At 63.1% G+C, this 26,971-nt stretch overlaps 2 protein-coding genes across 10 annotated transcripts in view; one reads left to right on the forward strand and one right to left on the reverse strand.

The window, feature by feature from the left end:
• Window positions 1-3,852: 3,852 nt before the first annotated feature.
• Window positions 3,853-20,021, forward strand: FGFR3 (fibroblast growth factor receptor 3). Of its 9 annotated transcripts, none has more exons than XM_080797227.1 (18): window positions 3,853-3,988; window positions 4,370-4,580; window positions 10,071-10,340; window positions 10,673-10,726; window positions 12,494-12,666; window positions 12,740-12,863; window positions 12,949-13,139; window positions 14,106-14,256; window positions 15,634-15,824; window positions 16,167-16,315; window positions 16,716-16,837; window positions 16,919-17,029; window positions 17,103-17,293; window positions 17,386-17,508; window positions 17,613-17,683; window positions 17,862-17,999; window positions 18,109-18,214; window positions 18,285-20,021. In XM_080797227.1, the coding sequence occupies exons 2-18, from the start codon at window positions 4,472-4,474 to the stop codon at window positions 18,429-18,431; spliced, it is 2,421 nt and encodes an 806-aa protein (XP_080653353.1). In that variant the 5' UTR covers window positions 3,853-3,988; window positions 4,370-4,471; the 3' UTR covers window positions 18,432-20,021. The 9 variants fall into 9 exon arrangements, with proteins under 9 accessions (XP_080653353.1, XP_080653355.1, XP_080653354.1 ...); XM_080797229.1 differs by having other exon boundaries at window positions 16,170-16,315; XM_080797228.1 differs by having other exon boundaries at window positions 12,497-12,666.
• Window positions 20,022-23,734: 3,713 nt separating this feature from the next.
• Window positions 23,735-26,971, reverse strand: part of LETM1 (leucine zipper and EF-hand containing transmembrane protein 1) — a 40,237-nt gene continuing 37,000 nt past the window's right edge. The window contains exon 14 of the mRNA XM_080795184.1: window positions 23,735-26,633. Within this exon, the coding sequence (XP_080651310.1) occupies window positions 26,484-26,633 (150 nt within the window). The 3' untranslated portion in view covers window positions 23,735-26,483. The remainder of the gene's footprint in view (window positions 26,634-26,971) is intronic.

Below are 26,971 nucleotides of genomic sequence, written 5' to 3' on the forward strand. Positions count from 1 at the left end.
GGGCCCTGTTTCCTGCATCAAAGCACTCAGCCCGGGGCAGGGCAGAGCAAAGACTCCAGCAACAGCCGCATCTCTGGGCCAAGCACTCCGTTCCAGGGGTAGCTGAGTGGAAGGCTCTGACCGGGGCCTCTCCATGCCCTGGCTTCCAGCAGCAGCCTAGATGGCCACCTAAGGGGTTAGCAGGCAGAATTGGAGTCTGCACTAGGCAGGGGGAGGCGAGGAGGAGTGGCTGCAGGGCCCTCGGCTGACAGCCTGCCATGATCCCCACACCCAGGGTACTGTGCAGCCACCCCCTCCCCCATCCGCCACAGCATCCCTCTCCGCTTGCACCTGCACAGGCCCCAGCAAGCCGGGCGGCCCGGCTTTGAGTCACCAATCAGGCTGGGCTGGGCCAGGCTGCCCAACAGTCCCCGACTCCAGCCCGAGGCCTCCTATACTCACCTTCACTGGGGACCCCCATGAGTGTGGGGCTTGGGAGAAGGGTGGCCTTGCGGGGGGAGTGGACAGGGAGGCATAAAGCCTGAAGGGAGTGGGGCGGCCCTAGGACTCCTACACCCCCACTCGGACCCTCTGCAGACTCTCTAAGCCCCTGCACCTGCTCCCTGGCCTGAGGTGCCCCAAGGGGGCCTCCCTCATGGGGTCCAGGAGGCCTGCAAAGGGTCCCAGGGGAAAATCTCCATCAGGAGAGCCATGCTGACACAGTGGCGACTATTGGCTCATTTTTAGAAAGTGTCGCTGAGATGTTGGGAAACACAGCCCAGATGGCATCGTGAGTACCAGGCCTGGTGTCAAGGTAAGGCACTGCGAAACGCTGACTTGGAAATAACAGTTATGACCAATACAATTATTTTTTCAGTGATAATAAAAAAGGCCTTCCAGCAATGCCCTCCCTGTGGCGAGGATGGGATGGGCTGGACGACTCCCCTGGGCGCTGGCAACAGGCAGTGCTGGGGCCTTTTGGAAGCAAATTGGCAGAATCTGCCAAGAGCCACAAGGACCTCCTGTTCTCTGACCTGGAGGCCGGCAGACATTCAGGAGAGGCCAGTGGAGAGGTCACAACGAAGGGAGCCCTTCAGACTGCGTGCCACAGGAGGAACCAGTGACCACAAGCTGTGTAGACAGCAGGATAAGACACAGGTCCACTTGCTGACCCCTGGAGACCAAGAATGTGACCTCATTCTTTGTGGTATTGTTAAATTATGCTCTTGGGATGCTCTTGGATGATCTGGGTGGGTCCTACCTCCAATGGCAAGTGTTCCTATAAGGGACGGAAGAGGATGGGAAGAGGAAAAGGCCGTGTGACCTGGGGCACAGAGTGGGTAGCAGTGACCCAGCCACCAGCCCAGGAGCACCTGGAGCCTCAGAGGCAGGAAGAGGCAGGAAGGACACCCCAGCCCCCGGAGTCTCAGGTGGAGCAGGACCCTGCCCATACCTTGATTTCCAACTTCTGGCCTCCAGGACTATGAGAGACCACATTTCAGCCAACCGGAGTGCGGTCATTGGTTACAGCAACCTTAGGAAAGGAAGACGGAGCATGAAGTACCCAGGCCTGGCACTGGAGCAAGAGGAGGGGCACGCTCCCTCCCGCAGGCTCCAAGTGCAAGGGCCCATCCCCCAACAGCCTCTCCTCTCGCTGGTGCTGCCCAGTGGCCAAAGCCACACAGGAGCGGGACAGGAGGGGGCCCCTGATGCTGTGTGGGTTCAGGCTTATTGGGACAGACAGAAGCACATAGAGACCACTAACACAGACCCATAAACCCTGTGGGCACTTCGGCCATGGAGACGGTCCTAGGAGGCAAAAAGCAGGAAAGTTACTCATGGGAGGGTGGCTGGATCCCCACACTCAGAGACCAAGAGATGCAGGACGCTTTTCTCTGGGGCCCAGGGGGGAACTCTGGGTGCCATCCTGGGAGGGGACCTGCAGGGGACAATCAGAGCCTTTCCTGGGCCTCAGAAGAGTCCCCTGGGAAGCCATCCGTCAGGTGCCAGCGGCCAATCCCCCTCTGCCGCACTCTGAGCAGATTCCTGCACCCCCTGCCTGCTCTGTCCACAAGCAAATCTGGAGGACAAACCCAATCCAGTCCACACAGACGAAAATGGTTAACAGGGCAACAACCCACACCCATCCTTGTATATCGAGTGACTGATTCATTAAGTAACTTGTTAGGGGCACCTGGTAGCTCAGTTGTTTAAGCGTCCGACTCTTGGTTTTAGTTCAGGTCATGGTCTCAGGGCCATGAGATCGAGCCCCGAGTTGGGCTCCACGCTCAGTGGTGGGGGGGTTGTCTGCTGGAGAGTCTCTCTCTCTCTCTGCCCCTCCTCCCACTCATGAGCACTCTCTGTCTCTCATATATATATAAAATAAATAAACCTTTTTAAAAAAGTAGCCGATTAGTTAAGGAACTGGCTAGAATATTAGAGCCATATATGCTGCTGTGGCCCCTGGGATGGTATCCCGGGTGGGAACCCAGGTGGGGCTAACTTGGGACTGTGCACTGGAAGGGTGCAGACAGAGGGCCCAGGGCCAGCACAGTGCGCTCAGGCTTCCGGAGAGCAGGTAACAAGAGCAGCATGCCCCACAGGTGCTGACTGCTCAGGTGGGCGCCCTGGGGTTGCAGGAGGGCTCCCTGGGGGGTGGGGCTCTTCTAGGTCCCTGCAGTCTGGCCTCAGAGGCTGGGGTTTCTCCAGGTAGGCATTTTCAAAACACAGGCTACCCCCTGGATCTGCGGGGGGGGGGGGCTGCCAGAGCCCGGTCATAGGGGGACTTTCATGGCCCATTTTCCTGATGAGCACACAGAGTCCCAGAAGCCGGGTGGCCCAGAGGCACTTGGGTGGGACAGGCCAGAGCCCTGCCAGAGTATCTCCCCTCCCTTCTCTGGTGCCCCTTGGGGTTTGCCTGGAAGTGGGAGAAGTGCCCTTTTCCCCGCGAAGGTCACGTGGGTCACGTGGGGTCCTATCCATTTCAAACCTGTCCCACCCAGCAGAACCCAGGACTTGCCACAACTCCGCCAGGTTGAGCTCTGCCATCAACTACCCTCATCCTTCCCCAGAGCCCTGGGGTTGGTGTCCCCTCTCTGCGGCCCCCAGCCCCTGATCTCCATTCTGATGCCTGGCCAGCGCCCCATCTCCAAACTTGTTTTCTCCTGGAGGACTGGGAGTAACTTGGGCGGCTTAGCTACAGGCAGCAGCAAGGCCCAAGCTTCTGGGTGCAGTCCGCCAGTATTCCAGTCCCAGGCAGACAGGCAGAGCCGCCCCTCACTCCCGGGGCCTTTGCACACACAGTTTCCCTGGCCTCCATGCGCCCTGGGGCTTGTCCACCTGAGGACTGGCTGCTCACCTCAAGCTAGAGCTTGAGCAGCTCCTTCTCGGTGAAGCCTGTCTGACAGCCTTCACCCACCAGGATACCCCCCTTTCCATGTCCCCGCGTTCGGTAGTCCGAGGCCCTGATCCGAGGTCGGGTGGCTACTGGGACTGTGAGTCGCGCAACTGGAGGACCGCGCTCGGCCCCTCCGCGCGCCCGCCGGGTCCAGTGGGGCGACGCGGTGGGGCAGGGGGTATCTCGCGCGTCCAGCCCCGGCTCCCACGCCCTCCGAGACCGCCCGGCGCCCCCGCCCGGCCCCGCCCCCTCTAATCCCCTCCGCGGGCGGGGTCCGGGCGAGTCGCGGCCCCGCCTCCGGACCGCCTCAGGGGAGGGGCGTGTCCCCGCGCCCGGCGAGTCGGGGCGGGCGTGGCCGGGCCGGGGTGGGGCCGGGGGCGGGGCGGCCGGGGGCCGGCCCCCACTGGCTGCTGCGCTCCAGGCCGCCTGGGCTCAGTGCACGGTGGCGGCGGCGGCGGTGGTGCGGCTAGCTGGCGCCGCGCGGTCCTGCTCCGCCGGGCGCACGGACGCACAGGTCAGCCAACGCTGCAGGCAAGGGACGCGGGCGCTAGGCCGCCGGGCAACGAGCGGAGCAAGAGCCGCGCGCGGCGAGTGGGCGCCAGCGGCCGCCAGGTCGGTGCGCGGGCGCGGAGGGTCGAGGCGGGCGCGCGGCGAGGCCAGAGCGCGCGGCGGGCTCACGTCCCGAGCTGTCTCTGCGGCGGGGCCCGGCGGGGGCGCAGGCTTCTCGCTCTGGAAAGTTTGCCGCCGCCGCCGCCGCCGCCGCCGCCGCCCTGGGAGGGCTCCGCAGAAGTCAGGGAGGGAAGGGGGAGGAAGGGAGGGACCGCGGCGGGGAGGAGGCGGCCGGCGCCAGGCGGCCCGGGAGCCCAGGGCGGTGGCGGCAGGCGGGGCGGCCGAGGGTCCGCGGAGCCGGGGTGCAGGAGCCCAACCACCGCCGCTTCCGCCCCTGCGCGTCCCGGCTCCTCCCGGGTAACGAACTGCCGCCTCCTCCCGCAGTCTCCCGAGGGGCGCCCTCCTCCCGCCGGTGCCCGAGCGGGGCCATGGGGGGCAGTACGCCCGCGCGCGCCGCCTGAGGACGTCGTCGCCCTCGCCCCCACTATGGGCGCTCTGGCTCGCGCCCTCGCGATCTGCGTGGTGCTGGCTGTCCTGACCGGCGCCGCCTCGATGCCCCCGGGCATGGAGCCGCGCATCGTGCGGAGAGCGGCAGGTAAGGAAGCACCCGACGGATACCGGAGAGGGGCGTCGGGGCCCAGGAATAGGCTGCTGGGTGGGTGGGGGCGCCGGATCGGGGTGGGCCCGAGGGTGCATCCTGGGCTGGCCCTGCGGAACCGGTGCCCGGGTTTCTGCAGCCCTCCCAGAGCTGGCGCGGCAGTTTGTGGGGGCTCCTGGAGCCTTGGGGCTACTACCCAAGTGTGGAGCCGTGGCGGGCCACTGCCTCCCGCGGTTCCCCATGGGGTGCAGCCTGACCCCGGGCAGCATCGGGAGAGCGCGGGGCTGCGTTTCCACGATTCCGCGGGCCCTCCCTGACGGAAAGTTCCTATTGTTGGTGCTGCAGTCCCAACCCGCCTCCGTCCCGGTTCAGGACTTCGGCCCAAAGCGCGAGACCTAACTTTGGAGGGAGGGTGTGAGTGCGACAGCCTGCCCCCCGGGCCCAGCCCCCCCGCCAGTGACCTGCGTGACGACGCAACACGGTCTAGTGCCTCTGCTCGCCAGCCCTGCTCTCCAGCCCCGTGGCTGAAGGTGTCTGCCCCCCTCCCCGAGGGCGCGCGCCCGACGCCAGGCAGGGCGCCGGCGGGGGAGGGGAGAGAGGGCGGGGGTCCGAGGGCAGTTGGAGCCGCGGACCCCAGCCGGCAGTCAAGGTCTGGTGGACGTCGGGGGTCCGCTAGGGGCCAGTCAGCCGAGCGCCGGGGAGGGGAAGGAGCGCGTCCGTGCGCCGGGCCCCGCCCCGCACACGCGCTGCGGCCCTAGAGGTGTAGCGCGCGCGGCCCCCTGCCAAGCCCGCCGTGCGCTCCGGGCGGCGCCGCCCCGCACACGCGCCGCCAGGCTCCCGGCTGCGCCGGGAGGAGAGGGCCTGCCCGGGGGTATAGGCGATCCTGCGGAGACAGCCGATCCCAGGCGCACAGCCGACTCCAGGAGCACAGGCGATCCCGGGGGCGCAGACGACCCCGGGGGCCGCGCGGAGGGAGGCCTTCGCCCGGTGAGCTCACGCCCCACCCGGGCGGGACCCGAACAGCCGCCCTTTTGTACCCGGCGCGGCCACAGACCGCGCATTGATGGCGGCCGCGGCTGCCTCGCGGGGAGGTGTGAGCTGAGCGGCGGCGGGCGCGCCGTGCCAGGGAGGCGGCGGCCGCGGGCAGGACGGAGGCAGATGGTGGCCCTCCCCTCCCCGCGCCCCCGCGCTCCTTTCTACGGCGGCGGCTGCAGCCTCCCGGAACAATGTCATTTTTTTTATGAATGAAATGGTCCCGGCGCTTGAATGTGTGTGTCATTCAGCGACGTGACAGAGGCCGTCTCGAGGTCAGCGCGCGCTTTTAGCGCCCTGCTCAGGCGGCCCCAGCGTCCAGGGGCGCCGAATAGGCGGTCGCGGGGGGAGCCCCGAATTAGCATTCGCATTCAGATAAAGATATTACTCCCTACGGCCAAGGAATGTCAACTAGCCCCGAGGACCCCCTGAGGCATTCGGGGGCAGGCATGGGGGGCGCGCCGTCCTCCCTCTGGGAACTCACCCGTGAGGCAGGGCCTGGGACGCAGTGACAGGAGGGACCCCGGGGGCTCTTTCCTCCACTAGAGGTAGCTGCTCCCCTCCCCGAAGGAGAGCTGGTGGGACAGGTAGTGAGTAGCTAGGTCAGCGAACCTAATCCAGCTCGTGAAGTAGATGGACCAGGCCATAAACATTCAAAAACCTTGTGAAATATAGAGGTTCCAGCTGACATTTTACTGGGAAACATGAATCAGGAAGCCAGAGTTAGAGGGGGTGGAGGTGAGGAAGGTGGGGGCCTCTGGCCTGACCTGGGCAGCCTTCATCTCCAAATGGGGCCCAGTATTCCCTGTGAGGGGCCTGGGGGGGGCACTCCGCCTGCCCTCTGATTCCACCCAGTCAGGAGGGGTCCTTTGGGGGTACAGAGCATTTCCCAGGAAAGCTCTGGTTGCACCCTCCCCCTCCCCCCACCCCATGGGGCTGGACTTTGAGCCCCACAGCCCTCTGGGTGGTTCATTAACCTGGTTCAGTGAGAGGCTGGACTTCTGACCTCAGCCCCTGCCCCAATCAGAGAAGCACCCCTGCCCCCAGGGCCTCGGCTCCTGCTTGGGGCTACTCTGGGGCTGGGTGTGCCCCATTTCATAACCAAAACTAAAGGGGAACAGGAGCCCCAGCAGGCCTGAGTGACTTCGAAGTAAGTAAGCAATGAGAGGAGTCTTTTCTGGACGGGATGGGAGCTCCCTGACTCCAGATCCTGCTGGGGCTGTGCTCTGGGTGCCCTCCTCCAGGCCCAGTCACCTCCCCTGTTTGTGAGGACAGGTAATGGCAGAGTTCTGGAAAGGGCAGGCTGGGTCTTCCTGTAAGCCCACATTCACTTGCCTGACCTCCAATCTCCCCCTTTTTATTCTAACTTTGTTATAAAACTTTTCAGAAAAGTTTCCAGGTGGGGAAGAGGGAAGATCAGATTTTCTCCCTTGACTTCAGGTTCCCTTTGAGACAAGCTGTCTCTCTTGGGCTATTTGAAAGCATGTAGGTCCCATACTCTGAAGTTGGAAACCTTTAGCACACGTCCAGAACCGGAACCCTTTGTTCTTCGTTCTACCCCAAAGCCCAAATCCCTCGGGTGCAGCCAGCTCCAATGGCTCCTTTGAATCAGGTCTGAATTTGATGCTTGTTCTTTGGGTTGCCCCCAAGGCCCTTCTGAGGGAATGTGGTCCAGCCCCTGTGCCGTCCCTGTGCACTGGGGGGGCTCAACTGTAGCGACCTGAATCCAGGAGTGTTTCCTCCCCGTTGAGTCAGGGCCCCAGCGGCAGCCCTCCCAAGTAGGCCGGCCCTGGACGTGGCCTGGTGACCTCAACGGTGATGGTTTTGGTGTCCCACCCCTGCTGTCATGTGATCCAGCCCTTCGACTGCTATGGTGGCTGCCCTGGCCTTCCAGTGGGATTTCTGCCCTGTGTCCGGGGGTGGGGAGGGGGGTTGAGGCACAAGGCCAGTGAGTTAGCAGAGTCAGGAAGACCCTGTGACTGGGAAACAGGCCTGCAAGCACAGCTGGGCTTTTCCAGGATAGAGTACCCCTTGAGCTGTGCCCTTGGCACGCAGCGCCTGGTGGAGCCCAGACCCCGTTGGGGTGGGGGTGCCAGTGGGGGCAGACATTCCACCTGGGTCCACTTCCCTCATTGGCACGTGGGTACCTGCCGTGGCACACAGGACTTGGCCTCCATTGTGTGTGGGCCCTAGCACTGGCGTGGGTGTGGGCAGGGCCCCTTTGTGTCAATGGAGAAAGACTCCCTCCTGGGGCTGCTGGGGGTGGGGACTGAGCACCACGTGCCCCTGCTGCTCCCTAGGTAGAGCCCGATGGTGACCGGTTTTGTGCCCACCCGTGCCCATCGCTTTGGGCCCTGCCCATCCTTCTCTGTCCCCCTGCCGGACCCTATGCACTCAGCCACTGCTGGGTCACAACTTGGCATGGGCCTGGTGAATCAGATCCCCTGGAGGCTACCCGGGTCCAGGGGTCTCCAGCTTTGACACCTGGGCACATCCGGGGCTGGGCCTCAGTTGATGGCAGCGTCTGTCCACCAGCGGATGGCTGGCCTAGGGGCTGCTCCGTGTCTCCCCAGTCCCTTGCTGGACCAGGCTGAAGGGAATGCTATGTGGACGGTTGACCTGCCAATGCTGCCCAGACCAAACCGGAACCAAGCACACTGTTGCCCTTGGGCCGGGGCCTGGGGCTGAGGCTGCCGGGACCAGTCTGTCCTTAGCCTTCTGGGGGGCCTCAGCCAGCTCCCAGCACTGGGTGGTCCCCACAGGACATAGTAGCCAGGACTGGGGGGTCGGAGGTCAGAGTAGGAGTCCCCTGACTGTGGGCCCCAGGGGTGCAGACTTGAGGATACTTCAGAGACCCTCCTGGAGGGCCTGGACAGGTGGGACCGCCAGAAGTGAGTGGGCAGACTTGGGACTGTCCAGGGAGCCAGCGGCTGGTGTGACCAGAGTGGGCAGCTGGGCCCTTGAATCTAGGCCACGCGTCGGCAGAATGACAAGTGACAGTGTAACTGACCCAGCTGGGTCTGGGGAAGGAGGCCTGGGCAGTGGGACCACCCACCCCTGTCCTGGGCCCCAAGCCCAGGCCTCCCGCCTGCACTGGGCATTGTCTGGCCCTGGCAGGGAGGCCTGGGGGTGATCATCAGCCCCACCAGTGGTGTGTCCCTGGATCTCAGGCCTCGGCCCTTTGCGAGCTGGGCAGCTGCTGGGGAGGGAGGAGGGCCCTTGGGCTTACCCGTGGATATCCGCCCTTGGCGAGGATCCCCTCCCCCAACAGAGCATTGGCAAGTAAGGTGGGCCAGGGCCCCTTAGCCCTAGTATCAGGGCTTCCACTCTGATCTGCTCCTGGCTGAGTCTGGACGATCTCCCACTCCTCCCAGCTTGGGTCCTTATCCATGAAATTGGGGGGGGGTCCAGATCCCCTTAACCCGCTGGCCGATGAGACACCGCTGGCTAGACACAGTACCCTCTCTGTATGAGTTTTTTCTTGCTGTGTGTTTAGTGTAGTGCTGACCTGTGGCTCACACGCATGACACTCCCTCCTAAGTCAGTCCGGGTGTTCCACGACCCTGAGCACCCCCACCCCGGGCTGGCCCCTGAGGTCACCGGCCCACAGCAAGTGCTGCTGTGGGAGGTTTGGCCCATGCTGCCTAGACATGGCTTTCTTCTCGAGCTGGGGAGGGTCTGTTCTCTGGTCCAGAAGTGCTTTTGCCACCAAGGGGAGAGATGGGGGTGTTAAGTGGGACCCCTGCCCATACCCCGTCTGTCCTGCCTTGAGCCTCCATTTCAGGCTAGAAGGCAGAGGTCTGTGGAGGACTGCCTGTCGACTGCCTGGTTTTGAAGATTTTATTTATTTATTTGACAGACAGAGATCACAAGTAGGCAGAGAGGCAGGCAGAGAGAGGAAGGAAAGCAGGCTCCCTGCCGAGCAGAAAGCCCGACGCGGGGCTCCATCCCAGGACCCCGGGATCATGACCTGAGCTGAAGGCAGCGGCTTAACCCACTGAGCCACCCAGGTGCCCCCGACTGCCTGGTTTTGAATGGCCTGTGAGCTCAGGGTGCAGTTTGCATTTCTGAGTGGTTGGGAAAAAGCAGAGGAAGAGTAACACTTCAGGATGCTTTGCCCTGGGAATTCTTGGTATCCATCAGGACGATCCAACGGGAATGCAGCAGAACCTGCTTCATCATGTGTCATCCACGTCAGTGCCCCCATGGTCTGGGGGTGGGTCCTCGAGGCGCACCCCCCCCCGTTGGCAGGGCTGGATGTCGCCATCCCCAGCCCTCTGCAGGACACTTTGCAGGATTATGGGCTCTGGACGAAGAGCCTCTAGGCCCCAGATGCCCCCACCACAGCCTCCGCTGCATGTCTGGGCGGTGGGCCTGCCTTGGTGCCTCGGCGGGGGGCGCCCAGGATTCCTGTTTTGGGGGCACCTGCCTTAGGGTCCTCCATCTCCTCCGCAGAGGCCCCAGGGCCTGAGCCCAGCCAGCAGGAACAGCTGGTCTTTGGCAGCGGGGATACCGTGGAGCTGAGCTGCCACGTGCCTGCCGGGGGTTCCACAGGGCCCAGCATCTGGGTCAAGGACGGCGTGGGGCTGGTGCCTTCAGACCGCGTCCTGCTGGGGCCTCAGCGGCTGCAGGTGCTCAACGCCTCCCATGAGGACTCGGGGGCATACAGCTGCCGGCAGCGGCTCACACACCGTGTGCTCTCCCACTTCAGTGTGCGAGTGACGGGTGAGTGCCCGCCAGGCTCCCCCAGGCTCACCGCATGGCCTTGGGAGGGTGCGGGCTCTCCTGGGCTCACCCTGCGACTGGAGGAGTGTGGGCTCCCCCAGGCTCACCCTATGGCCATGGTGGGGCGGGGTGGGGGGTGTGATGGGTGAGTGGCTGCGAGGTGAGGGGTTGGGACCGTGCTCCCACAGCGCCCCACATTGAGTGTCTTGGTGGTCGTTGGTAGAGAAGGGGGCCCCCAGAGACTCAGGAGGGGTGGCGGGCACTGGGGAGTAGGCGCTGGGTGCTTGCCTGTCAGGGGGCTGACTCCTGCGCATCTATTGCCTGAATTTCAGATGCTCCGTCCTCCGGAGATGATGAAGATGGGGAGGACGAGGCTGAGGATACAGGTGAGCCCAGATTGCAGGTATGCAGGGCTGGCCAGGGGTGGGGATCTGCCTTCCCAGGGGTGGGCCTGCTTCCTAGGTGCCAAGCCTTTCACTGTCATCGGGCAGGTGGAAGCCCGAGGCCTGGGGGCCACCTCCTCGGGGCCGTGCCGAGTGTGGGGTCCCGTCAGTGTGGCGGCCCTGAGCTCTGGGTGGTAGCAGCGGGAGCTGTAAGGCCTTGGGTGTGGTGGCCCAGGCCAGATGTGTCTATGTCAGGGCTGCCGTGGGGCCATCAGCCTGGGGCGTTAGGGGCATGGGAGGTGGGAGCAGAGGGTGGCTGTGGGCTCGAGGGACCAAGCTTTGGACATGTGCTCAATGTAAATGGGAGGCTGTCGCATCTGCTGGGTGGGGGGGCTGCAGGTGTAGGGAGCAGGCGGGTGACGGCACGCAGGTTTAAGCCTGTCCGTCACAGAGGGGCTGGTTAGGGGCGGTGGGCTGTCTGTTTTTGGAGGAGCCAAGTTTGAGAAGCTGAGAGATGTGGAACAGGGGTGGGGGGCCCTGTGGGGTCCAGTGGGCGAAGAGGTGAGGGGGAGCCAGCCAGGGATGCAGGCCTGGGTGGGGATGTGGGAGGGGAGTGGTCCCGGCAGAGGTCCAGGCCCCCAGGCCGTAGATTGGCTCCACCTTGGGTGTGCGTGAGGGCAGAGGCATTAAAGGCCCTTCCTAAGAAGCTGCTAGGTTTCCTCTTTTTTCCCTTTTTTCCTTTGGCTGCCAGTAGTTCAGAGCCAAACTCCAGGCCCACCTGGACCCCCCAGGACCCCCAGCCACACCAGGCCATGCTGGCGCCCCTCCCCCATTAGCTGGTGGGCTCAGCAGCTCTGAGGGTTGCTGGCAGGGCTGCTCTCCACAGGCACTGTCTAGCAGCGCTGAGCTACCATGGTCTCAGCCTGCCGGTCACCCCGGGGGTCTCTGTCCCTGGAGGGCTCCCTGCTTGGGCCTCGGCGCCCTCCTCTGTCAGGTGGCTGTGTTGAAGGCAGCAGGGCAGAGGTGCCGGTGAGGGGGGTGTCTCTCCCCTGTCCTAGGGGATGCTGGTCCAACCTCCCATGGCAGGAAGGCAACCTGCACCCCAGCAACAAGGAAGGATGGAAACCAGTTAGGGTGGGGACGGGGTGGTGAAAAAACCAGGAGAGGGGCAGGGCCTCCCAAATGCTGTGTCACCATGTCCGCTCCCCCTGCCCATCAGGCCCTAGTGTACTCTAGAGGGTGACTCTGGGTCTCAAGGGTTCTAGCAGGCACCTGGCCACCTATGAGACTCTGGGCTCTGCACCTTCCTGGCTTCCAGGTCCTGGCCTTGCTCGTCGGTCCGGCTGGGCCCCATGACCTGGGCTGACCTGGTTCTGCGGCCTGCTGGGTCTGTGCCTCAGTGGACTAGCTCCAAATGTGCCTCCCCGGGTAGGTGGGTGGTCCCCTGGGAGGTACCGCTGTGTCTTGAAGGCTCCTCGGTCAGGGTGTATTGTTCCGGACCCTTGGGCCCCCTTGGCTGGGCGGGTGCTTGGGGGAGGTGGCCAGAGCAGGGAAGGGATGCGCGTCTCGGCTTTGAGAATGCCAGGAGGTGACGTTGGGGCTGTCAGCGGCCTCGTCCAGCTGAGGCAGCAGGCCTCAGAAGTCCAACACTCTGTGCTCAGGAGGAGACGCTGAGGCTGGAGGCATGGGTAGCCCGGTGGCCTCTGAACGGGGGGTCAGACGGGCCTCTGCCCCCGCCCTGGGCATGGCTGGCAAGTGCCCCTCTGTCAGCAGGGGCTCCTTACTGGACACGGCCCGAGCGGATGGACAAGAAGCTGCTAGCGGTGCCAGCCGCCAACACTGTGCGCTTCCGCTGCCCGGCTGCCGGCAACCCCACGCCATCCATTTCCTGGCTGAAGAATGGCAAGGAGTTCCGAGGCGAGCACCGCATCGGGGGCATCAAGGTGGGCCTGCTGGCGGGTGGTGTTGGCCAGTGGGGGTTGGGCCACCGTTCCTCACCTGGACACCTGCCCACAGCTACGACACCAGCAGTGGAGCCTGGTCATGGAGAGCGTGGTGCCCTCGGACCGCGGGAACTATACGTGTGTTGTGCAGAACAAGTTCGGCAGCATCCAGCAGACCTACACCCTGGACGTGCTGGGTGAGGCTCCGGGCTGGCGGCGGGGGTGGGGCGGGGTCTGGGGGTTCAGGGCCGGGCCGCCCCTGAGCCCCATCTGACCCCCCAGAGCGCTCGCCGCACCGGCCCATCCTGCAGGCCGGGCTGCCTGCCAACCAGACAGCTGTGCTGGGCAGCGATGTGGAGTTCCACTGCAAGGTGTACAGTGACGCGCAGCCCCACATCCAGTGGCTCAAGCACGTGGAGGTGAACGGCAGCAAAGTTGGGCCCGACGGCACCCCGTATGTCACCGTGCTCAAGGTGGGTGCCGCCCCAGGCTGGGTGCTGGCAGGGCTGCAGGCTCCTGCTCAGGGCGCTGGGCCTGGCCCGCCCCCTGGCCAGGGACCGGAAGGCATCCCAGCAGGGAGGCCTGCTGGGTCACTGGTGTTGGGGGTCTCAGCATCCGACCAGTGGGGGAGAAGCGGTAGGGTGGGTGGGGGTCGGCTTGAGAGTCTGGGCCCAGTCCCAGCATGTGAGGCAGGCAGTGCGTGGCCCTGTGGTGAGTCCTCAGTTTCCCTGTCTGCTCTACGGGCTGGCTTCAGCCCTGGAGGCGGGTGGAGGCGGGTGTGCATACAGCGCCCTGGGCCAGGCTCAAGCTCCAGGCCCTGTGGCAGGCAGGTGGCTGCTGAACCCTTGGGGCACGGCCTGCTCTGGGACCCAAGGTGCAGGCCACCACGCCTCGCACCTGATTCGGCGCTATCCGCATGCACAGAGCACGGCTTGTGTCCACTTACCTCCCTCGGCCCCCACTTTGTTCCCACGGCCCCGAGTTGGGATGGTTGCGACACTGTCAGCCCAGAAAGAAACATCTGTTGCTCGTGAGGGTGGAGAGCGGGCACTTGGGCTAAGAGCGGGAGTGCAGGCCCGAACGCAGAGGCCGCCGTGGCCCCGTCAGGCAAGATCTCAACACACCCCGGAACAGAGCCAGGCCCCGCCAGGACCCTGGGGTAGGCAGGTGGAGGGCCAGCCCTGGAGGGCCATGCTCTGGGCTGAAGTGGGGGAGGCAGGCCAAAGGCACATCCTGAGAAACCATGGCCCACCACTGGGAGGTGCTTCCATGACCTCCTCCAGGCAGCCTTCCTGCCTGGCATAGCCTGGCCCACCCCCTCCATTCCTTGAGTGCCACCCCCGTGGCAGGGTCTGCTCCGGGCCCTGCGCCCGCATGGCCACTCTGTGCCCGGCCGGGCTGCCGAGGACGCACCTAAGCCGGGTCTCTTGTCCCCGCAGTCCTGGATCAGTGAGAGTGTGGAGGCCGACGCACGCCTCCGCCTGGCCAATGTGTCCGAGCGTGATGGGGGCGAGTACCTCTGTCGAGCCTCCAATTTCATAGGCGTGGCTGAGAAGGCCTTTTGGCTGCGTGTTCACGGGCCCCAAGCAGGTAACAACTCTGTCCCATGCTGTCTGGCACGCCGAGCTCCAGCTCCGACGCCCTGGCCATGCGCCCACCTGCACGCCCCCATCCTGCTCGCTCCCTGCCCCGTGGCTCACGCTGTGCTCCTGACACAGCCACGTCTGCGATGTGGGTGCCACTGGCCTCCATGTGACCATGTGCTTCAAGCCCCTGTGGCCTGTGCTGACCCCGCCTGCGCTCCCACTGCACCCCCAGGAGGCCATCAGCCCCAGCAGAGGCTGTGCCCCTCTGTGAGCTTCTGCTCCGTCCCCACCCCCCGTGTTGTGCGTGCATGTGCACATGTGTGTGTGCACGTGCGTGTGTGTGTGTGTGTGTCTCCCTTGCCCACGCTCTCTCGCCTGCTCTCGTGACCTCTGCCCCTGGCTCTCCCACATGTGCCTTTCCTGTCGGTCTATTGGTCAGTCCATCCACTCAGCTGCCCGCCCGCGCTCGCCGCCTGCGCCCCCTGTGTGCACGCTAACCTCGCATGCTGCGTGGGTGCAGCTCGCTGCTGGCTGCACGCCTGGCGCTCACCTGGGACAGAGGACTCGCCGGTGGAGGGACTGGCTTCGGGCTCTGTGTGGACTCACGAAGCGGAAGACCCCTGGCGCCGTAGCCCTGGTCGTGGTGGTGGTGGCAGCGGCGTTTTCCTTGCAGCCTGGCTGGATCGTCACCGCGTGGACTCTGGCTGTGGTGCCCGTGGGAGGTGCTGGCACTCGCCTATCGCGCTCTGTTCTCTCTTTGTAGACGGCGGGCGCTAACACCACCGACAAGGAGCTAGAGGTTCTGTCCTTGCGCAATGTCACCTTTGAGGACGCTGGGGAGTACACGTGTCTGGCGGGCAATTCTATCGGGTTTTCCCATCACTCTGCGTGGCTGGTGGTTCTGCCAGGTACTGGCTCCTGCTGCTGCTTGCTCTGTCCCTGTCCTCTCGGGTTTGCTGGCTTGGGACACTCCACGGCTGCCAGGGACAGGCAGGGGAACCTGCGGCCCGTGGCCAGCTTACTCCACGGAGTGCTCATGCAGGCCCAATGGCAGGCATGGGAATGGAGCTGACAAACCGTGTCTTGGCTCGGGGCCCCTCCCCTGGAGCCCCCCGCTCTCAGCCAGGTCCCCAACAGCCTAGGTGGTAGCATTGGTGTCTCCCCGGGTGGTGGGTGTATGTGCTGCTGGCTCTGCTGGGCTCCTCCGCTCCTGGGCGTCCCCCTGCTGACCCAGCATCTCTGACTGCAGGACCCTTGGTACACCCCCTCTGGGGTCTGAGCCCTTTTCCCCACACCCACTGTGTCTCTGGCTCAGGCCCAGGGCGGCTCGTTGGGGCTCCCGTGCAGCTGGGCCAGGCCTGCAACACCCGTGTCTTTGCAGCGGAGGAGGAGCTGGTGGAGGCTGGTGAGGCTGGCAGCGTGTACGCGGGCGTCCTCAGCTACGGGGTGGGCTTCCTCCTCTTCATCCTGGTGGTGGCGGCCGTCACTCTCTGCCGCCTGCGCGTGCCCCCGAAGAAGGGCCTGGGCTCGCCTGCCGTGCACAAGGTCTCCCGCTTCCCACTCAAGCGACAGGTAACAGAAAGTAGATACCAGGTTCCGAGCTGCCTGGCCTCCCAGACCCTCCATGGCCACGTCTCCTGGGCTGCTGAGCTCAGGGATACTCTGCGGTGTCTGGGGACTGGGGCCCACGTGGGGACGCGGGTGTGTGTGGTGGCTGAGGCAACCCCACCCTTGTCTTTGCCATCCCCTGGGTCACTTTGTCTTCACGTAGCACTATGTGGAGTTTGGACAGCCCCCCCAGGCCCTGGCCAGCCCTGCCCTTGCAGAGAGAGCCGCAGCCTCACCATCCCCAGCCCCCCACCAACCCTGCCGTGGTTTGGCCCTGCGGCATCAACCTGTCCCTGCCGACCCAAGCAGGTGTCCTTGGAGTCCAACTCGTCCATGAACTCCAACACACCCCTGGTGCGCATCGCCAGGCTGTCCTCGGGGGAAGGCCCCGCGCTGGCCAATGTCTCCGAGCTGGAGTTGCCTGCTGACCCCAAGTGGGAGCTGTCCAGGGCCCGGTCAGTGGTGGCAATGGGACCTTGTGTGCCGGGGCCGGGGGCACGTATGGGGTGCAGCCTTGTCGGGGAGGAGGGATCCCTCAGAAGCCTGATTGGATTTCAGTCAGAGGCAGGTGGGAATTGGCTCCCTGCATAGGGTGGCCACCACTGGACGTGGGGCTGGGGCCAGAGAAGGCTGGGCTAGGGACCCTGCAGGTGGAGGGCACCCCTGCACAGTGCTCCATCTGGAGGGCCCCACACAGTGAGAGGCTGTAGGGCCAACGTTCTCCATCCTCACGAGCAAGGTTGTAGGGGCACGTATGGAGGGCTTTCTGGAGGCAGCGGCACCGAGCCTCCAAAACGGCCTGGGACAGAGCCTGGACCAGGCGGTGTGCTCATGGCTTCCCATCTCTACTGCCAGGCTGACCCTGGGCAAGCCACTTGGGGAGGGATGCTTCGGCCAAGTGGTCATGGCGGAGGCCATCGGCATCGACAAGGACCGGGCTGCCCGGCCTGTCACTGTGGCAGTGAAGATGCTCAAAGGTGAGGGAGGGGTGGGCTGTGGCGGAAGGGTCCTCATGGGGCTGGAGCAGCAGCCCCTAAGGTGGCCTCCCTCCTTTACAGACGATGCCACGGATAAGGACCTATCCGATCTGGTGTCTGAGATGGAGATGATGAAGATGATCGGCCGCCACAAGAACATCATCAACCTGCTGGGGGCCTGCACCCAGGGCGGTAGGTGCCGTGGTGGGGGCAGGGGGCTCGCGGCCCGTGGCGGGGCGCTTCTCTGAGGCTCCTGTGCCTCCAGGGCCCCTGTACGTGCTAGTGGAGTACGCAGCCAAGGGCAACCTGCGGGAGTACCTGCGGGCACGGCGGCCCCCGGGCCTGGACTACTCCTTCGACACCTGTGGGCCGCCCGGGGAGCAGCTCACCTGCAAAGACCTGGTGTCCTGCGCGTACCAGGTGGCCCGGGGCATGGAGTACCTGGCCTCCCAGAAGGTAAGCGGGGGCTGGGGGACGGGAGGGCGGGCACAGGCCCCTCGGCCAGTGGGGGCCCCATGGGAGCCTCAAACCCCCCTACCCTCCCCCAGTGCATCCACAGGGACCTGGCTGCCCGCAATGTGCTGGTGACCGAGGACAATGTAATGAAGATTGCAGACTTCGGCCTGGCCCGTGATGTGCACAACCTGGACTACTACAAGAAGACCACCAACGTGAGCCCAGCTAAAAGCAGGGGTCGGTTGGGTGGGGGGCTAGGGAGGGCTCCCCCTGCCCATAGGAGGGCCCCTGACCCAGCGTGCCCCCTTCCCTCACCCAGGGTCGGCTGCCTGTGAAGTGGATGGCACCTGAGGCCTTGTTTGACCGGGTCTACACCCACCAAAGTGACGTGTATGTAGTCTCCTAGATCCCGGGGAGGGCCAGGGGTCGGGAGCTGCGGGGGATGTAGGACTGTGTCGAGGGGATGCAGGACACCGTTGGGAGCCTCCTGGGCCCTGGCCTGTCACCCCTGCGCTCCGCTGGGGGTCTGCTCAGGGAGGCGGGCTGACCGTCCTGTGCTCCCCACCAGCTGGTCCTTTGGGGTCCTTCTCTGGGAGATCTTCACCCTGGGGGGCTCACCGTACCCCGGCATCCCTGTGGAGGAACTCTTCAAGCTGTTGAAGGAGGGTCACCGTATGGACAAGCCGGCCAACTGCACACACGACCTGTGAGTGTCCCTGCTCACTGTCTGCAGCTGTCAAGGTTCCTGAGGGGTGCAGGCGGGGCTGGGGGCAGGCCGGGAGCCCTACCCAGCTGCCACCCCCACCCCCCTGCAGGTACATGATCATGCGGGAATGCTGGCATGCTGTGCCCTCCCAGAGGCCCACCTTCAAGCAGTTGGTGGAGGACCTGGACCGTATCCTTACTGTGACATCCACAGACGTGAGTGCCGCCCCCTCCCCCCACCTGTGCTGTGTGGGGGACGCGGCATTGACCCTCCACCCTCCCACAGGAGTACTTGGACCTGTCCGTGCCTTTTGAGCAGTACTCGCCAGGCGGCCAGGACACCCCGAGCTCCAGCTCCTCAGGGGACGACTCTGTGTTTGCCCATGACCTGCTGCCTCCGGCCCCCACCAGCAGCGGGGGCCTGCGGACGTGAAGGGCCAGCGGCCTGCAGGCCGAGCCCCCACCACTGTTGAGAGTGGACGCCAGCTCCCCCCTCCCCGTGCTGCTGGTGGCATGCTGTTGACCACTGGGGCCCCTTCATCTGGGCCCGAGCCTGGGACAGACAATGGACAGACACTTGTGTGTGCACGCGTGTGTATGGGTGTGAGTGAGTCTTGAGGCCCCCAGCACAGGGATCCCTGGGGTGCCCACCCTGCTGTACAGTGACCTCCTGGCCACCAGCGCCGGCAGCACCAGGGGGACAAATGTAGAATGTAAAGGGGTTCCTCCAGGAGCTCCTCAGGACAGGGAGCCGGGCCCCTTCCCCAGGCTCCCTTCCCCCCACATCTGTTGCCTCCCAGGGGCCGGGGGGGTGCCCAGCCAGGCTCTGGCATGCAGTGTGGACCGAGGCCCCTAGGGCTGAGCCTGCAGGGTAGCCCCTGTGTGGCAGGCCCCCGCCATGCACCACCTTGTGCCTGGGGATACGTGTGACACCCCCCCCCGCCCCAGCCTGCCCCATGTCCCACCCTGCTCCTTGGAGGCTAAATTACGGGTACCTGAAGGCAGGAGCCTTTACCTTCTCTCCGAGAGGTTCATTACAGAAATGAGTGTACATTTATATAAATAGAAGCTGTGTGTCGGATACATACATGCCTATATATATGCATATCTACATGGAAGAAAGGCTGGTGTGGCCAGCACAGTATCCCGGGGTCCCAGGGAGCCTCCCCGAGGGATTTGCTGTGGAGACAAGCACAGACACCAGCACACCACGGGGCGGTTTTTCTGACAGTTTTGTTTTAAAAATTGTACCTGGACCTGTATATTTGTAAAGCTATTTATCGATCCCCCAGAACCCCTGCCCCCCGCCCCACACTCATAGTGTTGAGACAGCCGCATGGCACAGAGGTTTCAGTTTTAACTTATTAACCGCGGAGAAGGGACCGCGGGGTTGTGATAGTGCGGGGCATGGCCTGCCGCCCCCCAAAACCCAGCCAGTTCCCTTGCGCCCTCAAGGGTTGTTCATAGTTTGAGGTGATTCTAGTGAGGTGTTTTGTTTCCTTTGGCCTTCTTTTGCAAGGGAATTAGATTTCTATAGGGTTTTTCTTTAGGAGATTTATTTTTTGGGACTTCAAAGCAAGCTGGTATTTTCCTCCAAGTTCTAATTGCCATGTGCTCCAGGTGGGGAGGTGGCTTCCGGTGGGGGCCAACCCTGCATGCAGGCTTCGATGTTATTAGATGTTACAAGTTTATATATATCTATATATATAATTTATTGAGTTTTTACAAGATGTATTTGCTGTAGACTTAACACTTCTTGCGCAATGCTTCTAGACTTTATAGCCCGGACTGCCACCTTTCAAAGCTTGCAAGAGAAAGCAGTGAATTCAGTTTTGTTACTTTTTGTACTGTTAATGGCCCAAATTTGGGGGCCTGTTTTTTGCTCATCAGCTGGCCAACCGGGCAGTGGTTCAGGGTGGTCTTTGTTCTCAGGGCCCCCCCTCTCCCCTGCCTTATGGGAGCCAAAGGTGTTGGCCCAAACTGGCAGATGTGCTTTCCAGAAAATAAACGGAGACAACTGGTTCCTGTCCTGGTTCTGTGCCTTATTGTTTCCGGCCCTTCTGGAACCCCAGGCAGTTCAGCATCCTTAATGTCCACCTGGGACAGGTCCTGTCATCTGCCCTCCCCACCCCGAGGAGGTAGGGGTCCCCCCAGCTGCTGGCACACACTGGGACTGGCTGCCTGGGGTCACAAGCCCAGGTCTCGGCTAGGACAGGACGATCCTGGGCAAAGCCAGGGTGTGGGTGAGGATGGTCCACTGTGTGCAGCTGCATGGGGGTCCAACCTCAGGGCCATGTGTGGTCTTCACTGTCTGAGGTCCCCAAGGGCAGGGAATGGTGGCAAGGGGGTGTCCAGGGGATTGGCAGTGAGAGCATCCTGAGGTGTGGCTGAGCAAGGAGGAAGGCAGGTCCCGCCAAGCCCCCTGGCTGCCCCCAGCTCCTGGAATCTAGGTAGGCTCTGGGGGTCCTGTGCAGACACCTGCAGCGGCTTCTGAGGCTTCCCTCCCCACTGCACACCCCACCTGCTGGCATCTGCGGTTACCTGGGGAGAAGAAGTTGGTTTCTAGCTGGTTCCCCTCATGGAACCACATGTCAGCAAAGCTCTCACCTGGCCCCTGATTCAGCCAGACCTAGGGAGAGTGCTGTCTGCCCTGGGGGCCACACTCTAGCTCCTGGAGCTTACCTTCCCTATCCCAGGCCTAGTACCCCACCCTTGGGCAGAGGCTGCATGCTGACCCTTAGCTAGTTGGGGCACTGAGGACCCAGTGACAGGACCTGGTCCCCTCTGCTCTGAGTTCTCAGTCTGAGGGAGTGGGGTCACCAATCAGGGCACTCACCCACGCCAAACTGGTGGGGGTAAGTCTGGGAAGCCTTCCTAAAGGAGGTGGCAGTGCCCAGGCTAGATGGTGAGGCTAGAGAGGATTCAGGGATGGGCAGCTAAGCACAAACTTGGCCCAGGTTCCTCTCTGGCGCCCAGTGCTGTGTAGGGCCCCTCTCCCTCCTTCCTCTGCTGACCCCTGGTCTGGTCCCACCAGAGAGGACTGCTCTGGGTTAACCAGCCACCTGGCTGTGTCAACTTTTAACTCTGGCTTCTCAGAAATTCACTCCTGCTGCAGCTGTGTCCAACTCAATTTCCAAGTCTGGGGCTTCCCCGGAAGGGAGGATCTGAACCTGGTGGGTGCCCCCCCCATACCGCGACCCCACTCGGAAGCTCTCCCTGCCTCCGGTCCAGCCTGCCAGAGACCCAGTGTTCTTGGAGTCCCCAGCACTCTGGGGAGATGGGGGCCGATGGGCGCCCAAGTGTGCGCTGCTGGCCCCAGGCTGGCGGGGAGGTGGGGAGAGCCCAGAGGGGACCCCGCGGAGGGGGGCCCGGCAAAGGGGGACGGCGGGGGTAGGGGAAGCTGGTGGGGGGCGGGGAGGGGGCAGAAACCGGGGAGGCGGGCGAAGCGCGGGCCGGGAGCGCCCTCTAGTGCCGCCCGCAAGCATCCCCGTCAAGTCCCCGGCCCCTCGCCTGCGCGGCCCCGCGGGGCTCCGGGGGCGCTCTCGGGAACCGGGGCTAGGCCTCCCGGGGAGTTGCGGGTCTTGCGGACGCCGGACCGAGACCCCGGGCTGGACGCGGGCGGGCAGACGAACGGGCCAGGCCGGCAGGTTGGGGCACTGGACAGGCAGGCAAGGGCAGCCCTGCACCCCCGCGCGGCCGTGGAGCCTCCCCGTCCCTCACCTACCGGTCCCACCCACTCCAGGCTCCGCCCCTCACCTGCCGGTCCCACCCACTCCAGGCCCGCCGCCCCTCACCTGCCAGTCCCACCCACTCCAGGGCCCCGCCCCTGTCCTGCTACACCTGTGCTGCGGCACCTGCGACCCCGCCCCTCCCCGGCCGGGCTCGCCTCCTGCAAGCCCGGCTGCCAGTCCCAGAGTGTCTTCTGAATCCCTGGGCGGATGGGGTCCGACCCAGCCCCGGGCAGGCCTCCGTGGCGGCTCAGGAAGAGAGGCGTCCACACGCCACCCGCCCTCGAAGGGTGGAGAGCTCCCCAGTTTTCGGAGCTCCAGGCCCCGCCCTTCACCCTTCCCCCTCGCTGCCGGGGTTGGCTCCCTTCCTGGACCCCGCAATCTTATTCCTGACCTGTCAGCTGCCGCCCTCCTGTCCTGCCAGGCTGGGCACCAGCCGTACACCCTGCGTCCTCCTCCCGGGCGGGTGGACGCACACACTCGGCCACAGCTGCCAAGGTCTGCAGGGTCGCAGCCCCACACTTGCAGCCTGCCCGCGTGGGCCGGCTCCAGTTGCCCCCACCACAATACAGTGAGCGGTGTTTTAAATCCGGACCTCATCTGGTTGTCCTCAGCCCAGAAGAGTCCCTGGCCTTTCCCCCTCTTCCCTGAGCTTTTTGGGGGCACAACGGTTTCGTATTGGAAGGCCCTGCTTTCTGGATATGCTGGTGCTTCTGTGAGGTCGTCACTTTACTGGGTGGGCACCTGGGGCAGAAGCGCTGTGGGGGGTGGGGCACAGCAAGGGGCACATGGCTAGCAGCCCTCCCCCCAGTTGTTCCAGGGAATGGTGCCCGGGCTGGGAAGCTGCAATGCTAAATTCCAGCGTTTCTTCAGGCCCACCAGCTGGAATTCTCCCTCAACAACACCTTTTGGGGATGGAACCTCCTCCTGAGAAGACGGGGGAGTGGCTTTCTCCTTCCTGGTGGGAGAGTTGGCACCGGCACCAGCACCAGCCCGCTGGCCAGAGGACCACTGCAGGGGCGGAATCTTTGTTAAAAACCCAATCTCCATGTTTCACACTCACTCTTTCCTCATTCTGGTCAGGAGCACCCTGTCCCCGGGACTCTAGAGCCACCTCCTTAAGCAACCCCCCAGCACCCCCCATCAGCAACCCCAGAACCCTGGTGCCTTTCCGTGGCCTTCTGAACTGTGGAGACGAGAAACAGGCTCCCGACCAGGCCCCTGACTCCCCTGAGGGCATGTAGGCGCCTGCTAGGGGCATTTTAAAGAACCTGGATGGAGCTGTTGGCCCAGGGCCCAGGCCAGGGGGCAGGCAAGAGCGGAGACCTACCAGTCCCCCACTCACACCTGCACCCACAGAAATAAACCCTCCCGCACGGTTCTAGAGCAGCGTCCGAGCTCCCAAGACCTACAAAGCAGAGGAAACACAGCCAAGGCCGGCCTCAGGGACAAATGGGAGACTAGTGAGGGTGGCCCTCGGGTAGGGTGCAGGCAGGGTGTCAGGACTCAGCAAAGGTGGAGGGATCCCACACAGCGCCCCATGCAGTCTGGTGGCCGTGGTGAGGCCACTGGAGACGGTGGAGGTCTGCAGCTCAGAATGAGGCGGCCTGTCTATCGAAGGGACCTGGGAGGCAGGGGGCATCGTTGTGTCTGTCCTGTCTGACTGGCAGACCTCTCGGCTCTCTACTGGGGGGTAGAGCGCAGGCAGCCCTAAACCAGCTCTCTGGGCCCTGTCCAGGCTTGGGGAGCGGGCTGCAGTGGAGGGAGAGCCCCTGCATCATCAAGGACCCCCTCAGCGGAGTGTACACCCTTGGGCACCACAGTCCCCACTCTCAGGAGTCCTCAGAGTCTTTCCCAATGGAATTGGGCCCTCCTGGGTGATCCTTCAGCCGGGATCCCAGTCCTGTCTCCCCAGGTCCCACAGCATCCGCTGAGGGCTGGGGTTGGGGGAAAGCCCGGTCAGGCAGCGGCCTCCTTCCCAGTCTGGACAAAGCAAGCAGTGCACAGTGGACAGGTCATTGCGACAGTGCTTTATTAACCCTCCTCCGGACATCACACTGAGTGCCTATCTGCTGCACGGGGGTCCGAATGGGGGCACAGTCAGGACGTGAAGCCAGTGCGCAGCAGAGGCCACCCGGGCATGGTTCCACCAGATGGATGTCCATCTGGAATCTGGCCTCCCAGCAGCACAGCCACACCCACGGGCCACGGACCACCCCCTTCCACTGCAAAGGTAGAAGCGGACCCCCAAGTGGTCACAAAGGCAGACATTCCAACGATTCAGATGGCTTCTACCTTGACTTCTGGTGTGTCACACAGTTCAAAAATCTTACTTGGAGCTATTATAGGAACATTAACTTAGCATTTTAATAAAAACACTATTTCTAAAAAAAGACATTTATACACAGCCGGGGGGTGGGGGGTGGTTCTCAGGTGCAGCCGGCCCAGGGCCCCACTGTGAGAACCACTGCCTGGAGGTTATTCTTTAAAAATTACAAAGTGCCCTTCATTTTTTAAAAAGTCTGGATTTCGATATTCCAAAAGGGCTCTAGAAGCCACACACTATTTTCCCGAATCCCAACTACAAGAGCAGGTGTTTAAAACGTGGAGGATGAAGCCTGTGCTAAGAACTCCTGCTTCCTTCTCAAGGGGTGTGGACACCGCGGGCCCCTCTGGAGGCGACACAGGAAGGCCGCGGGAGCCACCCCTGCAAGCTGCACCGTGCAGAATGGCTTTCTAGACTTACCGCTGCTGTGCCTGCACCGGGACCCAACTCTCTGCTGCAGCTAACAGCTTGGGACAGGAACATCCCCCGCATCAAGGGGGGCCTACCACAGGACCGTTGCCACCGGGGCCAATGCCGGAGGGGCCCCGGGCCCTTGGCAAGCCTGGCAGCATGGGTGGGGGGAGGTTTGGGCCCATGAGTGTCTTCCCTGGAAGACAAAGACAGCAGGGGGCGCAGCGAAGGGGCGGGCCGTGGTGGCAACCGGACCGTGGGGCCACCCAGGACGCCAGGCCAGGGCGGCGAGGGTGTAAACGGGATTTGGGCACAGCTGACTGGGTGCCGAAGAACAGCTCGCTAGAAAGACAGCCGCCGTTCTTGGGGCCCACAAGCGGCCCTGAGCTCATGCACCCACTTCCTACAGCTCAATATCACACCATTAAAGAAGTGTAAGGTAATTCATAAATATTTTAATTAAGCATCTAGAATATGTATACTTCTTTCTCAAATAATCGAAATAAAAACCCTTTAGAACCCAACTGTTACTTTACAAAGGTTTACATTTGAGAATACAGAATCTTACTCCTATTTTGTCAAGTTTCCTTTTTAATGGCTGAGTAAAACGTTTCAAGTAATTTAGAAGCCATCCTTCCTGGGCCCTCATGCTCCTGTCCTGGCTCACCTGGCCACTCTGTTCCTAGGTCTTCCAAGCCTACACCTGCATTGCCCCACGAAAATGTTCTTGCCCATAACAGACCTGGTGTCTGAAGGACAAGTCTGATGGAGCTGAGACCACAGCCCCAGCTCCCATAGAGCACCTCTACCCGAGCTGCCGGGAGTGCTGAGGTGGCTAGACACCAAGCCCATGGATGCTGCTCCACTCCAGCTGCGGGGTGTGCCAGGCGAGCCCGACATCCTGAAGCCCGAGTGCTGGGCCAGTCCCCCCAGGGGTGCCGCCTTTCTGAAAGCCCCTCAGGATGCCCCACCCCGGGGGGCAGGAGCGCAGCCACCGGCCGGTGGGTCCAGAAAGGCTGAGAGCAATGCTACGGCAGGCTTGTGTGCCCGGAGCGCCCCTCACCGTCCCTGGACGCTCAGCGCGATCCACTCGGTCACCCATGGGGGTGACGGCATGCAGACCACCCAAAGGGAGACACTTTCTGAAAGCCACAACACCATGATCAGTTGAGTGGAAAGGCTTAATTTCTAAGGGCTTCATGAGCCTCTCCCCCAGCATAACTCTCATGCGCTGTTACAGGGCAGACGCACAGTGGTGTGCAAACATCCAGTACTAGTCAGCCGGTTAAAGGGTTATGGCCACTCCAGAGATTAAACCAAGCAAGAGCTGCCGTCACAGGAGGCCTGCACAAGGCACCATGTCCCTGTCGCAGATCTGTGCTTGTCCAGAGGCCACAGCATCCCAGTTGTGCCAGAGACGACTCTGGAAATGTGCAGGAATCGCTGCTACGTAGGCTGCCAGTCAGGACTCCAGGTCTGCAGATAACAGGCATGTCTTCTCTTGAGCCACAGTGGGCTGCGCTTCTGTCCTCCCCATCTGTATGCCTCGAGCTCCACAGGCATGGGGCGTCCACACAGCAGACCCTTTCTCCTCCTGGGACAGGCACCAGCAGGGTACGGCACACGCTGGGAGGGAGGCACTCTCCTGCCCTGGACCCACCTCTGGAGCCAGGAAGCCTGTGTACAGCCATGACTCCCCGGCCATCGGCGGGCTATACATGTGGCCACCATGGCTGGGGCTACCACGGCTGGGGCCACGGCAGCATCGTGCCACTCTGTGAATCCAGACATGATTCCCTGGAAGGGGTTGGGATTCCAGACTGAATGAATCTTCATGGAATGATGAAAATTAAAAATTACTTGATTATGGAAGTTTCTGATTTATTCCAGACAAAATATTAGGTTTTTCACTAAGAATCACCTCAAAGCCTTCACTAGCACAGCAGGGCCCGGCAGCCGGCGCTGCGGGACGGAGGCCAATGCGGGAGGGGCCCCGAGGTGCCCGGGACGGGGGCAGGCCCTAATTCTTCACTTCAGCAGCCTCCTTCTCAGCCTTCTCCTTGGCCTTCTCCTTCTCCTCCACCTTCTCCTCCTTTTCCAACATGGCCACGATCTCGGCCACCTGGCTGGTGGAGATGTGGATGTCCTCTTTGTCCACCAGCTCGATCACCTACACACACAAGAAAGGGACAAGGGGCTCAGGGGTGACCCAGCCCCCACGCAGCGCCTTCCCAGTAGAGCATGCAGGTGAGGTGGAGCCCAGCTCCTCCGTCCCACCAAGAGGACCACCAGGGTCCTTCTGCTGCCTTAGTTCTGCAGTATCAGACCCTTAACCACCCCCAGAGGCCAACAGCCTCCAAAGCCTGAGGCCAGGTTAAAGCTATGAGGCGTGGGTGCTTGGGTGGCTCAGGGATTAAGCATCTGCCTTCAAATCAGGATCTGATCCTGGGGTCCTGGAATCAAGCCCCATGCTGGGCTCCCTGCTCAGTGGGGACCCTGCTTCTCTCT

The sequence above is a fragment of the Martes martes genome, assembly GCF_963455335.1.
Source record: "Martes martes genome assembly, chromosome: 2".
Taxonomy (NCBI): Eukaryota; Metazoa; Chordata; class Mammalia; order Carnivora; family Mustelidae; genus Martes; species Martes martes.